At 35.8% G+C, this 18,282-nt stretch overlaps 1 protein-coding gene across 3 annotated transcripts in view; it reads left to right on the top strand.

Moving 5' to 3' along the window:
* Nucleotides 1-18,282, top strand: part of LOC150109850 (protein lev-9-like) — a 189,483-nt gene that overhangs the window by 165,574 nt on the left and 5,627 nt on the right. For all 3 annotated transcript variants that reach the window (XM_090396976.1, XM_090396970.1, XM_090396986.1), the window contains one exon: nucleotides 8,782-8,952. In XM_090396976.1, coding sequence (XP_090253102.1) covers nucleotides 8,782-8,952 — 171 coding nt within the window. The remainder of the gene's footprint in view (nucleotides 1-8,781; nucleotides 8,953-18,282) is intronic.

Below are 18,282 nucleotides of genomic sequence, written 5' to 3'. Positions count from 1 at the left end.
TTTATTGCTGGTTATTTATATTTAGCAAACAACTCTCTTTCCCTCTGCTCATAAGTTTTTAATTATACCCAGGGGCGGCTTGTCTATAGGGGCCAGGCCCCACCTATATTTGTATAACTAGCCCAATAATTGTAGTTTTAAAAAAATGTTTCTTGTAATTATTATTTTTGATCTATTTCCAACACGTTTTATTGTTTAATAAAAAAAATTACTGTAATATTTTGTGGCAATATTGCATTATTATTATTATTCCTGATGCCTCCAAGGAGTCCGAAGACTCATTGTTGGAAGACACTTACAACTGTATCAACCACTACACCGAACCTCTACTACAAATCATCTCCATCAATGCCCTCTATCTCCACCACCACAACTAGTATTTTTTGTCTGTAAATTGCGTGTGTTCTGAAGGGCCAGTTTGTCTGTATGCAGGATGAAAAACCAGAGTTTCCGGGAGAAAAACCCTGCTATCTCCGTATGAGATCAGCTAACTCGCCTTTGATTGAAATCGTCCAGATAAAGATTCTTCCCATCACAATGAGAATTGAACTTAGGCCTATTCCATTCGAAGGGCGCAATGTACCGTCATTCTTCCAATTGTACTACGGAGGTTCTTAATGCGACTTAGTACGGTCTCTGGGTCTAGCCATGGCTGGCCCTATTTTATACGTGTAGAACACAGGGCATGTATGAGGTAAGTGCACTAGCGATCATGTTTGTTTACCAGGCACAACACTTATCTTGGGGCCAGTTTAGTCTGGCCCAGTCACTGTATTTTCGCATATGTACATAGCATGCAATTCTTTGATTGTGAAGCACGTGCACTAGCGATAGTGTTTGTTTACTGGGCGCAACGCTTATCTTGGGGCCAGTTTAGTCTTGCCCAGTCACTGCATTTGTACGTAAATAGTGGGTGATTCTTTCATTGTCTTATTATTTATTCTTGTTGTTGATCTGTTTTATTGTTTTTAGTGTGTTTAATTATTGTTGTCGTTTTTTGTTATAATTTATTTTAAAGTTTAAATTTTTATTACATCCATGAACAATATATTTTAACTATGAACAAAATCGATAGTTTATTGGAAAAACGTTTCTCAGAATGTCGGAAGTTTCAACATTGATTTATAAAATAAATAATAGAAATAATAACTTTTTTGTTTTAACACTTGAAAAATGAAAACATTTTGTAGGGCGGCCAGCTGGAGTTGAGCCAGTGTCTTCTTTGGATTTCCGGTTCATTGCTCTAGTCTGTTGAGCTTTTTTTTTTTTTTGGTCTAGTTCGTTGAGCTATGCCCGCAACTGCAAATCTTTCGAGTTTTCGTTTTTCGTATTATTAATACATTGAGCCCGTATATGTTACATCCTAACAATTTTAAAAAATATTAATAGCTCAATGTATCAGTGTATTCTGACTATACATTATTGTAATAGAAATAATAACTTTAATCAGATCACTAAACACCAAAGAAATAAACTTTCACACCAATTACATTATGTCTCTAAACAAATCAATCATGTACCTGCGAGACGCATATTGTCTCACGCACAGTACTACTAATTTTGTATGAATTAGAACTGTCAGTTAAAACCTAGTCTGTTTCTTTCATATTGCTTCCCAATTGTATCCCTGAAGATGCCGATAGCAAAAATCAGTGAAACTAGTCAGATAATAAATATTACTCACTTCACTAACATTCCTAAAATGTGTTATAGTAGTTTCTCCTTAATTATTGTTTTCAAATATGTCCCAAAACACTCATTCCTTCCCCCCACCCCCACCCCACACATACTGATTTGGTTACAGTTGAAGGATTTGCATCAGCAGACATGCCAATACAAACAGGAAACTGGCAGGTTGAAATGTGTTTTCTCCCTCCCAGGTTTTCTACTCGGTTCCCTTTAATCAGATCACTAAACACCAAAGAAACTTCCGACATTCTGAGAAACGTTTTTCCAATAAACTATCGATTTTGTTCATAGTTAAAATATATTGTTTATGGATGTAATAAACAAACACTATCGCTAGTGCACGTGCTTCACAATCAAAGAATTGCATGCTATGTACATATGCGAAAATACAGTGACTGGGCCAGACTAAACTGGCCCCAAGATAAGTGTTGTGCCTGGTAAACAAACATGATCGCTAGTGCACTTGCCTCAGAATCCACTGAATGTGTTACACTATGGAAAGTGAAATGAGGTTAGATATTTTCTAAATCCAAATTCAATGTTATATGCAGCACTGGATCTGCACATACAAATATTATTAGTAAGAATAAACAAGCAGTACAAGTAGTAAAAATAAAATTATTTTCTTTTGCAATTTGTTAACATATACAAAATTTGGATTTGGGCTTGTCAGGTTTTAGATAATTATTTACAGCATCTCCATAGAGTCTGGAGATGCATTGCAGGAGACCTAAATCAATCAACCATCATATGCACAAAAATCTTATCATTATACCACTCATTGAATCCATTCACCTTCCCCATCAGGGAACTCGCAACCAATTTTGGCAATCCATTCTACTCACTCTCCATGCAAAAAATTGGTCTGCACATCCCTACTAATCATACTCTTACACAACTTCCACAGATGGCTCCTACTTGTCTATTTGTCATATATTGAAAAATTTCACTTGCATCAGTTTTATAAAACCCCTTTAATATGTTAAATTTCTATCATGTCTCCTCTTTACCACCTATCAACTAAACTTCAACACAAACCTTCAACCTATTCTTGTAGGGAGTATTCCACAGACCTGTCACCATCTTGGTCACTCATCTCCGAATCTTTTCTGCTACCCTCCTGGTCTCCATGAAACCCAGGTGACCAAATCTGTGCAAATCATAGCCTTGTAAAGAGGAATAATGACTCATCTTTACTTGTTAGCATGCTTTTCAACATCCAAGTAATTTGTTAAGCTATTTTACCAACTTTTGCGATATGCTCTCAACTTTAACTCTTCGTCCACCATTGTCCAAGTTCCTAGCCTCATCAGTTTCCTCAAACCAGTACCATCAATATGATACACCACATGTAACCTTTCAACCTGAAGTGCATAACCTTACATTTTGCAACAATAAATTAACAATCATTATCCTTGTCCCACAATGCCAATTTATTTAAATCATCCTGCAGGATATCTACATCACCTTTATCAACTATTGCCCTCCCCAGTTTCTGAGTACTCTGACTTGAAAACTAATTATAACTGAGTTTCCTTCATTTGCTTTGGAAATAGATATGTGTACCTTTCCTTTCAGTTGAATGCAAAGAATGGAATTCTTCACCATAATCTATGTAGACTATTGGGGCACTATAAAGGTGATAGTCCTAGCATACTGTCTCTCTTGGTGTTTCTGTCTTGGGATCTTCTTTACAAAGTGGAGAACGAATAATTAGTCCATTTTATCCAGGTGATTCTAGGTTGCCTCAGTGTTTTTTTTTACCAAAAGTCAAGCCCTCTAGTGTTATTTTGTGCAAATTAACTATCTCTGATCTAGCTATGTGGCCCAGTCATTGGAGCTGTTTCCGATGTATTTTAGTGATGATATTTTCTTGTGGTCTAGCAGTGGTGCAAATTTTCCTTCTAACTCGTCATTTGTTATGTGTGCCATGTATGGTATCATAAAGAGTTTTCTGTAGCACGTCATCTCAAAGGTCAATAGGCTTTTCTCATCTTCCTTTAGCAATGTTCAATTCTCACATCTGTATAGTAAGACAGAGTTAACAAGAGTATTGATGAGATGGTCTTGTGGCTTTATTCTAATGGCAAAAGGAATACAGAACAGCTTCAGTGTCCAGTCTAGAAAGCCAATCCAAGGCCTCATCTGGCACCTTGGGCAGTTGTTCACAATATGAATAATCGTCTGAGCCATGGGAGAACAATCACAATAAGGGTGGTCTAACAGCCTCCATTTATGTAGTAGGTAACTACATCTGCCCTGATTAGTTCTCCTCCTGTTGATTGATGACCAAATCTTCCTAGGAAGAGCAAAACCAGGTTACAGAGCACAGGGATCTTCTACCAGTAAGCCATTTGTTTGGAGATTGTTGGACCAGTATTCTCTCCACATGTCAGGTGTCAATGGAAGGGCAGCTGAAGAGTTTGTCCATGGACCAGAAAGGCTTTCTAGATTTTAGGCAAAGACTAGGTGGATTTATGAGAGTCTGATGCAGGGACAGGAGTGGGTTGCTCATTGCTTTATTAAATTCTTTAACCAAGGCTCGTCTTCTCCATATGTTTGGTGGAGCAACGTTAGATAGGACAGGCAGCCAGAAGAGAGGGGTGCTTCTCACTGTCCCACTAATTGTGTGCATGGTAGAGTTTAGCTGGGTGTCTATAATGTTTGTGTGTGCACTTCTTTCCCAGACAGGGGCACAATATTCTGCTGCAGAGAATATTGAAATGAGAATGCGAGGGCTAGTGCAGACAACCTTAGGATTTCTGCACCACAATCCCAGGTTGTTCCAGCAAGCCTTGAAATGATATTCATATTTATGAATTTAGGGACACAAAACACACGTGTTGAAAAGATTATTTTACTGATTAATAATAAAATAATAACTTGACGTTTCGACCCTGTATTGAGGTCATCATCAGAAGGATACATGTGTATAAGAACCAAGCTACATGCTGTTGTACTCTATACAGGTAAATTACATCTACGTGGTTAACTAATCTTTTTTCTTAGCCTGCCCTCTAGTGATAAAAAAAAAAAAAAAAAAAAAAACTCCGATAAACTGCTAATGTCCTCGCGTACTAGGATTCTTCTGGAATTATACAGTTCATATTGCTATATTACGATTATCTTCTGAATTTGTACAGTACTTGCTATTGAATGTTCAGGGAAAAAAAAAAAAAAACTTCACCAAGACTTCTTGAATTGAGATTGCTATGAAGGTGCAACCTTCATGGTGCGGTGTAGTGACTTGGTACCCTTCCAATCAGTTCTGTGGTATGTTTGGAGTGCATGGTCAGAAAGGCCGGTTTTTCCAAAATGGAGGTATTTTATGTGTCGGTTGTGTTCAGTGAACACAAACATACCACAGAATTGATTGGAAAGGTACCAAGTCCCTACACAGCACCAAAACCTGGTTTGAGCGGAAATTCAAGGAAGCTTGTGAAATGCTCAAACATGATCCGAATCTGAATAAAAAATGATAGTCTAACCATTCCAAGAATGTGGAGGACCCATCTGCAACCTTCATAGCAACCACAAGGAAAAATCTCAATACAAGAAGTCTTGAAGGTTTTTTCCCTTCTTCCCCCCCCCCCCCCCCGAACATTCAGTAGCAACCTGTACTGTACAAATCCAGACGAATCCTAGTACGGGAGGACATTGGGAGTTTATTGTAGTTTTTTTTTATCACTAAAGGGCAGGCTAAGAAAAAAGATTAGTTAACCACTTGTAGATGTAATTTACCTGTATAGAGTGCAACAGCATGTAGCTTGGTTCTTATACACATGTATCCTTCTGATGATGACCTCAATACAGGGGTCAAAACGTCAAGTTATTATTTTATTATTAATCAATAAAATAATCTTTTCAACACGTGTGTTTTGTGTCCCTAAATTCATAAATATGAATGCTGATCACAGTGTAACCTTAAAAGAAAGAGTTGAAATTATATTGTTTCTCATTTTAATTTTGTTGGGCAGGTTGGTGATGTGCCTTTTATAGGTGAGGCTCATGTTCTACCATTTTTCCACAGAAAGAAAGGTTGAAGTGTCGATTCATCTCTGCATTGTTCAGGTGAAAAACTGTGGACACAGTTTTTGTTGGATTTGGCTTCAAGTACCACTGCTTGAAGTACTCTTCCAAGATGTTCAGTTCTATGTTCAATGTTGATTCCAGGTTGGCAAAGGAGGTAGATTGATGTAGGATTGCTAGATCATCAGCGTACATATACATGCTTGAGCTGGTATGTGGTAAGTTGTACACGTAGATGTTAAAGAGTAAAGGGAATATCACAGAGCCTGTGGTAGATCGTTGTGAAGGAATCTGGACCTGCTTTTTTTTTTTCGCTAATATGGACCCGGATCTTTCTGTTGGAGAGAATGGATTCAAAAAGCTGGAAGGTTTTTTTGCACTTATATTTCCTAGCTTTAGGAGGAGGAGGCCCCTGATCCAGACTGTGTCATAAGCTGATGTTAGGTCAATGAAAGTGGCTCCGGATTTAAGTTTCTTCTGGAAGCCTGCTTCAATCTGTTGTCAGGGCCAAGACCTGGTCACAGCAACTTCTTCCTGGCCTGAAGCCAGCTTGTTCAATCGGGAGTGCTCTTTCAGTGAGTGGTGAAATTCTTTCAAAGAGCTTAAAGGTGGAGCAAAGCAAGGAGATAGGTCGTAGATTTTTTTTACATCATTTGGATCTTTGCCTGGTTTAGGCACAGCAATTATTTTAGCTTCCCATCACAGATTTGGTAGTTTTCCAGTCGTTATAATTTTTGAGAAAAGGGCAGCCAGCCATATTTGGCCTTGTTGACCGAGATGTTTTAGAAACTCAGGGAGGATACCATCCACTTCTGCAGCCTTGCAATTCTTGGTGAGTTTTAAGGCTACCTGTACCTCTTCCCAAGATACTGGGTGTACAAGTTCAGGAAGTTCGGGGCTCGTCTTCAGAATTTGTCTGATGGAAGATTGCACAGCCATTTTCCTAATGGAGCTGGGACGTATCTTGGAGGTTTTCAATAAATGATTAGCCATTTGATCAGGGGTTATCGCTGTTCAAATTCTCTCAGAAGTGGCCAGATGTGGTGAAATAGAGTTCATGGATAGTTTGAGATCCATCTTTCCTTTCTGTTTTTATCCAGCATTGCTATAAGCTCCTTAGCAACAGTTGGGTCTTCAGTCTCTTCATATTTGGCCCTCGGTTTCTGTACTCCAGCATGGGATGTATTGTTTTCTGTAGCCTCTAGGAATAGAGGTTTTGGCTGCAGTTTTGATTAGTTTAACAAATCTTGGATAGCAGTTAGGGGTGGGTGGAATTGCTCTAATGGTTTGCTCGATTTGTTTCTGAAATGCATTGCAGTTGGACCTGCAAAGGTTCCATCACTAGATGAAACCTTCGCAGGTCCAACTGGAGTGGCTGTAACCTCCAAATGAAATTCAGTTGAAGATAAATTAGAAAGTAATCTATCTTCAAATAATAAAGAAGCACCTTGAAACAAAGGCTGTTAATGTCATGACTCTCAAGACCGGAAAGGCTGGGCTCAGTATTATGTATAAAATGAAAGGTCTCAAATTTCATAAGTGGGAGACAATAAATACTGATGTCACTTATGTAAATATATTATTTAATTTCATAGAAATTTCAGCTATGTTTCATAGCCTTTCTACATACAATAGGAAGAGATAAACATAAAAATGAATAGCAATTAAATTGAAAGCACTTGATATTATATGCACATGCTATTAGTATATCATAGATATCAAGAAATAAAAAAAATTATATTTTAAATAATTGTAATTTATTATTTTTATACAACAGTTAAAATTACTTCCTGAAATTGAGAAAATTTAATGTAATCATTTTTGTTGAGGTTAGGCTTGTTAATGTGTGCTTCACAGCTTTCTTTATACAGTCTTTCCAGAAAAAAATTACTTTTCATAGCATTTTAGTATTATTCCACTGAATTGTTGTGGTCTGTGTTATTGTGGACTGACTGATTCTGTCCAGATTCATCTTGGACATCAAGAATATATTTCACTAATTATTACAAAAAGCTGACAAAGTTCATGCATTTTTCATCATAAAAGCAATTACTTTAGGAAAGTTATTCTTCTACTTCTAGATCATACTACTTACTGAAGCATTGATAAAGATCCAACTCAATCACAAATTAATAAACTCAGTATTCTCCTGTAAATTAAAGATACGAAGAAATTATATACTTAGTTTAATCCTTTATCCAAGTGTAAGCAAACAAGTTTGCCCCTGAACTATTTTCAGGACTGGGGCAACTCGTATAACTTCACTTGCCTTAGCATCCCATAATGCAAAGCATATATCCTTATGGGTATGTATAATGTTATGCATTATGGGAAAGGTCACTACCCAGACCAGTTTCGACCTTTATTGAGGTCTCATCAGTAGGAGCCAGACCCAGATGCGATACCAAGGTTGAAGTAAAGCAGAAGTCATATTTTCAAATAGTAGTTGCCAAAAGGTGTCACACCTTGTTATTGTTGAAGTTTTTCCAATTGGTTATACTATTAATTAATAAATTTATTTTTTTATTTTATTTTTTATTAATAAATGAAAATATGACTTCTGCTTTACTTCAACCTTGGTATCACATCTGGGTCTAGCACCCACTGATGAGACTTCAATAAAGGTCGAAACCGGTCTGGGTTTCAATCTTTAAAAAGAGAATTAAAAGTGAAATATGTTGGATGTTTTAAAAGACCTCTTGTTATGGAGTAACTCCTTCATGGCCTTGAAATAATAAAATGCATAGGTGTGTTTATGGTTAGTGTTTGCGATTCTTTTATCTCATATGAGCTTATGAAGAAAAATCAATACTGTGAATTTCATAATGCTTCAAATGCTTGAAAAACTTATCAGTAGAAAAGAAAAAGTAATTTCACAAATTGAATTCTATTTGTAGTAATTTTAAATATTGAGATATCATAAAGATGGTCACAAATCTGTTGTTAATATTTTCCATTTTGTTTATCTTTCCTTCTTTTTTTTTTTTTTTTTTTTTTTTTTTTTTTTTTTTGAAATTATTTTTTCTTAAGTCTTTTTCTTTTTTTTCCCCCCTGCATGTTTAGGGGTCCTTTGTGAGGATCCTGGACCCATTAGCAATGGTAACCGTAAAATCAGTAATTCCATTCCTGGTAGTACTGCTAAATATTATTGCAATGATGGTTATCAGCTTCGGGGCAAAGGTACACTTATTTGTTTAGAAACAGGAAAGTGGGATTCTACAAAATTGCCGATTTGTGAGTTTATTTTTGTTTTATTTTATTTTATTTTTTCTTTAAATAGCTTAGCTTATTTTATTTATTTTTTCCTTTAAATAGCTTAGTTTATTTTATTAATTTTTTTCATTCTTACTAATTATGACAGTATCAAATTTGGTGTTTATTTATTTCATTTGATGTTAATGTCAAATTTGGTGTTTGTTTGTCCACTTTTTTTTAATCCCAAATATAGATTCTCATCTGATTACTGAAGTTAAGCAAACATCAGGTGAGTTGGGACTTTTGAAAGGTGACCGCATGGGCAACTTGGGTGCTACTGGATAGAATGTTGACCTATGTGCAATGCAAATGTGGAAGAGAATTGGCATTGTCCTGACATTTGTGTAATCTAAATCCCCTGACAAGATTCCAGGGAAGTGAAAAGAGGGTAAGATAGTTCTGTTATGCAAAGACAGGTTGTAGCAAATTACAGGTTAATTAGTATTTGAAGAGTGGTGGTTAAAGGTAAATCTAAGCATGGGTGGATAGGAATACAGTATTCTATGTGAGAAGCATGACCACCATAGAGTACTGTATGGTGAGAAAGGTAGGTCCTGCCTCAATAACTTACATTTTATAATAGTGACAGCAGAATTAGATAAAGGAAATGGCTGCAGGACTTCAAAGGCATTTGACAGAATCCTGCGTGAAAAACATTAGTTTGGAGCAAATGGGAATGGATAATAGTGGCACGAATAGGACCATGTCTGACAAATACAAAAAAAAAAATTCGTATATCATAGAGTGAAATCTAGAATAAGGGTGACTATTATACTGCCTCAAGGTTCTGTACTAGTGCCACTATTTAATTTGTATATTAACAATATAGAAAATAATTTGAGGAGGGTGAATGCAGTTGTTTGTTGATGATGCAAAACTGGAGTGGGCAATAGTTGATAAAGTGATTACATTCCCTCTGCATTTTGGATGAAGGATAATGGTTGTCAGTTTAATATTGCAAAATGTAAGGTTATGCATTTTGCGATGAAAAGATTACATACTGTTTATCACACTAATGTTTGCTGGATTACAGAAAATTGAGGTTGGGGATTTGATGTAATGATAGAGTTGAAGTTCAGAGGACAAAAGTTGATAAAAAAAAAATAGCCCAAAGGATTACTTGGATGTTGAAATACACTAACAGATAAACATAAGGAAGTTATTATCCCTCTTTGTAAGTTGTAATTTGGATACTTCTTGACTACTGTGCACAGATTGGGATCTTGTCTGCCATCAGGAGATGGTGGAGAGGATCTAGAGATAAGTGACCAAGCTGATGCAGGTCTGTGGAATCCTTATGAGGATAAATTTAAGATGTTTGAGTGCAATGTTTAGTTGATAAACAGAAAAGAAGGAGACATGTTAGAAACTTAAAGTTACTAAAGGAATTCTGTGAAACTGACATAAGAAACTTTTCAGTACATAGAGAAGTAGGGTTCTCTTCCCCTTGGAATTTGTATGAGAGTAATTTTTTTGCTTGAAGAGTGTTGAATGAATCGAATGGATCTGAAAAATCTGGCCTATATCTATTCCAAGTCTATCACTTGAAATAAATACAGACCATAATATCCTATGATCAGAAACGCACTTATTTCGACTTTGTCACAATAAAGTTGAATATTTAGTTAAAGTGCTGAAACTTTACTTCACCGTCAATCTTAAATTGGCATGACTGCTTCTCACAAAGATATGGGAGAGTCTTATTCTAACACATAAAGCTTTTTTTAATGCAATTAATGAATAACTAATAATACAATGTTTTCTCAGTTATATCTTTATGTTCTTTTATGTATTACATTACTGGCTTTCACTGTTTCAAATCAATTCATTGTTCACATTTTATCTTGTAATTAACGACATTGCCATTGATGATGATGATGGTCTGTAATATACAGGTTGAAATATTATGGCTTTTAAATAAATATTATTTACCTATTTCCTTGTATTTTCTTGTGAATTGAAGAAACCTTATGGCACAAGTATCACAAGGACAGTTACATATTATCTGTGTTACAAGGTAAGCTGTGAGCAAGGATAGCATTTTTCAAAAAAAATGCTGCAATCTCAAGATTATTCCCAACTTCACAAAGCTGAAGGAAACAGTGCACATAATATCAATCTCAGTGCAAGCCTATCACTTGTTTGCAATCAACTTTGAGCTGCAAAATATGAACTCGCTATTAATATAGTTCATATCTCTGATCTCCAGAATAGTATTAGCTCTCCTGCAGACCCTCAGCTATCCCACGTAGTTCTAAACACAGTGGCTAAACATCCTGTGGCATTCATTTAATTTTTGATTAGCGACCCTTGTCACTAATCAGAACCCACATGCTATTGTTCCAGAAAATTGGGTAGTTAACAACTCAGGTTACCCTTTAATTGAAAGTAAAATTCTTACCAAAGGACATGAATTTGACATATTTCCTATAAGGATACATTAGTTAGATTTCTTTTTTAATATTCAATAGTGAAGATGCCAATAAACTTCATTCAAAAGTTTCATTTTTGCTACCTGAAATGAAAGCTTTACAGTCCTTAAGATATAACAGTCATCGTATTATTGCAAAAGCTGACAAGGAGAAAGCCACACTAGTTATGGATACTGCAAATTATAAATGAAAAACATGTAATTGGATTACAACCTCACTAACAGACAGCTCAGGAAATTAAACTCACTACTAGATGAAGTTGTAAGCCTGAATGGAGATGCCATATGAAAACTTATTTTGCTAGGACCTCTTGGATCTATGGTCTACCTTAGATCCATAAGGAAAGCCTTCAGTTGTTGCCTGTACAGATTCACCTACTTATTGCATAGCCAGATTTTTAGCACATTTATTAAAAGCTCAGATTGGTAATTCCTGCTCCTTTGTAAAATAAAATAAAAATCGTGAAGACATCCTGATCTCATTCATACACCCTCAGTCTTCATTTTGCTATATAGATGTTTTTGCAGTCTGGTCCTATAATGAAGAAACACATTATCTACTTTTATCTAATATAAATAATCTGTATCCACGAATTAAATTTGCTGTGAAAATGAGAAATTTAATACATGAAACTAGATAAAGGTATAAAAATTTATAAATTATGTTAAGTAACAAGAATGAGTTTCAGCTTCTAACAAACATTCCTGCTGTAAATGGATATCTTCCTAGTTGAAAACAATGCCAGTTAGATAGGTGGTAGATGATCAGTGCCTGATGAAACACCTCCACTATTTTGCTTATTAGAAGCCTGAAGTGGCTGTTGCCATGTAAGTGATACTCTTCAAGGGCATGCCAAACATACTGTGGTGATCCTGAACCTTTCCATCTCTATCTTTGAAGGTTCAGTTCAGTAGGATTAGGAAGTCCCCTAAATGTGTTACCATCAGGTTCAGTCCAGATGGTAACACATTCAGGAGGCTTCCTAATCAGCTTGTGAAATAATCATTCCTAACCACTATTGATGCTACCAGATGATGCTTACAGGAAAGCTAGGTAGCAGTATGCAATAATGCACTGTTGATTACATGTGGAAAGATGCTCTCTCTCTGTGGGGGAGGGGTGTGATGTATCTAAGAATCTATCTCCTTCCCCAAGTATATTCCTCTGCATTATTTAAATTAAGGGGATATTAAATCCCACAATGTTTTAAAACCGAATAAGAAACTCTAAGATCGGAATCAAAGAGTTTCATGCCGAATATAGTAACTATAAGCGTATCGGCGACTACCAGCGTAAGCTAAAGCACGTAGTACAAACGAGGGCAGTGGTGGCGAACCTTTTTACCCAGGTGTGTCAAACGTTTTTTTTTTTTAAATATTGACGTTGTTGATGTGCCACTTGCATACATGCATTATAAATTTTACTACTTAATCATAGATGGTTACATATCATATTAGGCTATTTATTTAATAGGACATTGATATATAATCTATGAATTCATATTATACAATTAATTTAATAAACTGAAATTATTGAAATTAGTTTTTTCGTCAGAATACCAATATTTTTCAACATCCAAGGTGTGTCTGAAACCCTCAAGTGTGTCAGTGCTGACATGCGTATCATAGGTTCGCCATCACTGAACTAGGACAACTCGTTGCAAAGGTGGAGAAAGGTTCTGATCGCTATTCTTAGTATTTTCCATAATGAAAAATCCTAGGAGATGTATGATGTTATACATTATGGTGGGAGGTCACTACCCAGACCGGTTTTGATCTTCATTGAGATCTCATCAGTGAGTAGCTAGACCAAAGTATAATACTAAGGGTATAGCGAAAAGAACTTGTATACTCTGAAAAAAAAATATTCCTCTGCTTTTTTTCTAAAATGCTAACATAACAGTAAACTCAAATAAATGGTGTCACTGCAGTTAAAAACTTAACTCAAAAAAAAAAAAAAAAAATCTTCTGCATTCATGGTATAAACACCAACTTAAATGATGCACACCATTACCTGCAAATATCCAAACCCAGTCTCCTGTTTTTGACTGAGCTGCAAATTACTGCCAACCACCCATATTAACTGTCCAGATTGCACCATTTTAATTCTTTCTGGCACAAAGGTAGTACCTATGTTTTGTGTAATCCAGTATTCTTTGCCACAAGTTGCCTAATCTGTGAATCTTCTGTTTCGATTTTCTGTAACTGTTTCCTTGCCTCATCATTCATCTAGTGTCTCTGTTGCTACCCCAAATCTGATAATCATTCTAACTTCTTTGACTTATCCTTGAAACTTAATTTTCTGCAATCCAACTGTCCTAAGAGCAAAGTCTTCCTTAGTGTCTCTGAGGTAAGCAGATGACCTAAAGCAAATTATTCATCTCCCAACCAGAATAATACGGTCATCCCTTGACTTACATCCGTTCAACAATATGTCCATGATCCCATAAGGGAATAAATAACATTTTAGACTATACTTTCGAAAAAGATGCAAGCAAGCGTAAAATAAAGAGATTTCTATTTAGCAACAATATATCATGCGCAGTGGCGAGGGCTCGTTCAGCAGCAACCTCCCTTGGCAATCAGCACGTCTTCAACAGTTCTGTTGATTTTGTTTTTTGAGAAACGGGTTATTTGTGTGTTTATCATTAAATATTTCACAATATTTTGGGCAACATGACTGCTACATACCCAAATAAAAAACCTAGTGAAGAATTAAAGAAAAAGAGGTGAGCAATTGATCTTGAAACGAAGTTGCAACATGAAGCTAGTAAGTCCATCATTGTGACCTCCCACCAGGGGCAGCTCATCCATAGGAACTGCAGTACCCCAATTTTTTTCTCTATATAAATATATTTATTAATTTATTTATATTTGCTTGTAATATTTAATTTTATCATCAACAATCCTATACAATTCTCTTATTTTGTATAAAAAATAATAAAAATCCATCTTGTAGCACTTAGGACGGCGAAGGACACTAGTAGCATTGTGTTTACCACAGTGTCATATCGCTATGCTCACAAGCATATGCATGTCATAATGAGATGCGGGCTATTAGCATAATGAGGCACTGTCCGTCACACAGTTCCACTGTTGTTTATATGCAGTTTGAATCAGTAGTAGAGTGTTCGTAGTGCTTATCGTGTTTACTCTGTCTCTTTAAATATTTGGACATTACAATTAAAGACAACATTTGTTATAGTTTTTATTTTAGAGCATTATTGGGGTTATTGACAATTATGACCTCAGAAATGCAACCTCAAGAAAAAGTTGTGTGACAGTACGTTGACTACAAAATCTTAAATTTTCACAGTTGACTCTATTAAGTTTCTATTAAAATAAGAGGCCATCCTTCACCTGATATTCAAATATCTCAACCAGGAATAAGCAATGATAAGAAGTACATTAGAAGTTTTAATGCAGAGTGGTATCAAAAGAAAAGTTAGCTTTGTGGTTGTGAAGTGAAAAATGCACTATTTTGTTTTCTGTGTTTGGTAATCGATAATAAACAATATTTTTTCATGAAACAAAACAAGAAGAATATATTTTATTTTCAAGTAATTTTGAATTATACCAAACTGTATAATTTTATCGATAATAAACAATATTTTTTCATGTTTAATTTTTTTTTAAATTTTTACCATAATTTTGATATTTCATCCAAACACGTATACACTGTACTTACAGTGTGTATGTATATTTCAAAAGTTGCAGCACCCCCACAATTTCAAGCCACGAGCTGCCACTGCCTCCCACACATGACTTTGGATGGTCTCATTCTACAGTGAAAATCATTTTGAAAAATAAGGATAAAATTGTAGAGGCTGTGAAATGATCTGCTTCCATTAAATTGACGATAGTGACGAAGCAACGACAAGATCCTATCTGTGATATGGAAAAGCTACTTGAATCCTGGATAAAGAACCTGAACCAAAAGCGCATGCCTCTTAGCACTATGACCATAACCGCTAAGGCACTAAGTCTCTTCATGATGAGGGAGAAATCAAGGCCAATTATGACTACGAGTTCATCTCTTCTTCCAGTTGGTTCATGAGATTCAAGCATAGTTTTGCACTGCATAATGTGAAAATGTATGGTGAATCTGCAAGTACCGATGAGAAGGCTGCCAAGGAGTTTATGGATAAATTGGATAAAATTATTTGCTGCAACAAATATTTAATATGGATGAGACCTTGTTTTGGAAAAAAATGTCCGAGGGGACATTCATCCACCAAAAGCTAAAATCTATACCTGGTTTCAAAGCTCTTAAAGACCATATTATGATTCTGTTAGGGGTATTGTAGCTGGATATAAACTGAAACCATTTGTGATATGGCACAGTGAGAATCCACAAGCCTTCAAAAAAACATTAGGAAGCATACTTTTCCAGTTCGTTATCAGAAAAATAAGTCATGGAAGACTCGAATTGTTTGCGAGTGAAATGGAAAGCTGTTGTGTGAAAGAAATGTAGAATTTAAAATTTTATTAATTCTAGATAATGCTCCAGATCATCCACCTTTCATCACTGAACTTCACCCCAAGATCAAGGTCATGTTTCTCCCTCCAAACACTACTTCGCTGATCCAATTGCTGGAGTAGGGGGGGGGGGGTTCTTTCAGTGTTCAAGGCTTATTATGTATGGAGAACTTTTTCACAAGCCATTTCTGCCACTGAAGGAAATGACCAGACTCTCGTGCAATTCTGGAAAGCATTCAATGTTTATCTATTAAAAATATTGCTGTGACTTGAGATGAAGTGACCTCTCAGTGTATGAGTGGCATATGGAAAAAAACATTAAAAAGGTTTTTGCACAATTTTGGAAGTTTAAAAAAAAAATGAAGACCTTTGTAAATTGAGTAAAGAAATACTAGCAGGCCTAGCAAACAATCTGAATCTCAAAATGAATGATGACGATATAGTTCAACTCGTAGAAAGTGCCCCTGAAGAGTTGACCATGAAGAATTGGTTGAACTGGAGGAACAATGTGTTGCAGAAGAGGAAGAATGAGAAAAGGAAGAGAGAAAAGAGAAACAAGAGGAGGTAGAAATAATTCAGTGAGTTTTGCAGAAATGTTCTCTGTAGTTAACGATGTTCTGAAAATGGCTGAAGACATGGGCCCCAGTGTCGAACAGTATTTATTATTAGAAAGGAAAGCACATGAAGCGTTTGTCTGCTATGAACAAATTTATGATGAAAAGAAGAAGAGAAATAAGCAAAGCACATTGGACATTTTCATAAAAAAAATAATAAAAGTTACAGCAAAAGAGCTGCAGCTTGGTCCTTCACGTAGGGAAGGTAATGAAGATGTGATTGTGGAAGAAGATTTGGGTGATTTAGTGGCAGTAACAGTACACTTTTATAAGATTTAAAAATTAAAATGATAGTATACTTATTATGGTTAAGTCCTTAACCCCTGTAACTCTGTTGATTTAATGTATTGACCTACGTCCGACCAACTTATGTCCTGCCGAATGGAAAGGAACTCCGACGTAAATCAAAGGATGACTGTACTTCTCTCCACTCACCTAGCACTCTGGATATTTCCTAACTCTCATGAGGACTCATTAAACTCATTCCACTGTCATTCAAGAATCTTATCCTTGGGCACTACAAAAAAAATCTCAATGGGAAGATCCCAGAGACTTATCCCTCCTATCCATAGTCAGGCTTGACCACACCAAATACTTGTAATCTTGTTATTGTTTTAGGACAGTAGTCCAGTTAAAAACAGTTCATTATTTGTAGCTTAAAACAAAAATCCAGATTCATTCACTGTTTATGGTTGAAGCCTCTGTAGCACTTGCAAAACTATTATTAATAGGACTAAATATAAACAAATTTTGAAAGAACTAATGTGAGTTGTGAAGCAGAAGTTAGAGCACAGATGCACAGAAACAGCATCTGACACTTCTTACAAGGGACTAAAAAGGCATAAATTCTATCTGTACTTCCACCTCTGTCTCACACAGATGGTAGTATTATAGCAATCACCTGCAGATAAAGCGTTGGCATCATTCTCCATACTGTGGATAGGCTAAGGGTTTTTTTTTTTTTTTTCCATTTTTATCATCATCAAATTCCTGCCATGTACCCTCAAGGGGTGTACAGGATATGACAGTACTACATGAAAAAATTACATCATTACTAACTTCCTATCTACAATTTTCCTCCAAATCAGTCTGTTACTTGTCAAGACTCCAACATTATCAGATCTTATATTTCTATCGTCTAAGGCACTTTGTACCGTATCAATCCACCTATAAAAATAAATAAAATAAAAAATGTTGGTACAACATGACAAAAAAAAATTTCCATTTTTATTAAATGTATATATTTATTTTGTATTTTTATTCATTGTTTTTCAAGCTACTTATTCTTTACAAATCTCAAATCTTACCAGCTTTGGGATACTGCTCCTGCATTTGGGGTGGTGCACTAATAATTCTTGAAGGTGTTCAGAAGAGAGCAGTTTGATTGATTTATGAACTGCTTTCTCACAATCTCTTCAACCACTGTCTCATAGATGGATACATGGTCATTTCTGTAGTATCTTATGTCTGTTGTTTTCCTGGGTACTATTGGACAGAACTGAAATATCATGCCCTCCATTTACAATGACACAATTTATTGCTGCTCAACATCCTTTTGCAGCTTGAACTGCTGATTCACTGAATATGTTACTCCCATCATGCTTCATTCCATCTATTGCATTTCTTTCTGTAGAACAGTCTCCAAACCCTCGCAGCCCTTGAATTATTCCCAAAAACTGCAGTTTCCAGGTTTTCAAATCAACAAATTATTTTTTCTATCGATTCCTCCTCCCAGCCTGTACATGGCATCTATTTGCTATAGGCTCTCTCTGATGCATATTTTAT

This window comes from Typopeltis vanoorti, chromosome 1 (genome assembly GCF_054136105.1).
Source record: "Typopeltis vanoorti isolate ZY-2024b chromosome 1, IOZ_Tvanoo_1.0, whole genome shotgun sequence".
NCBI classification, from domain to species: Eukaryota; Metazoa; Arthropoda; class Arachnida; order Uropygi; family Thelyphonidae; genus Typopeltis; species Typopeltis vanoorti.
Note: the sequence above shows the minus strand (reverse complement) of the source record. Positions and strands in the feature narration are given on the sequence as shown.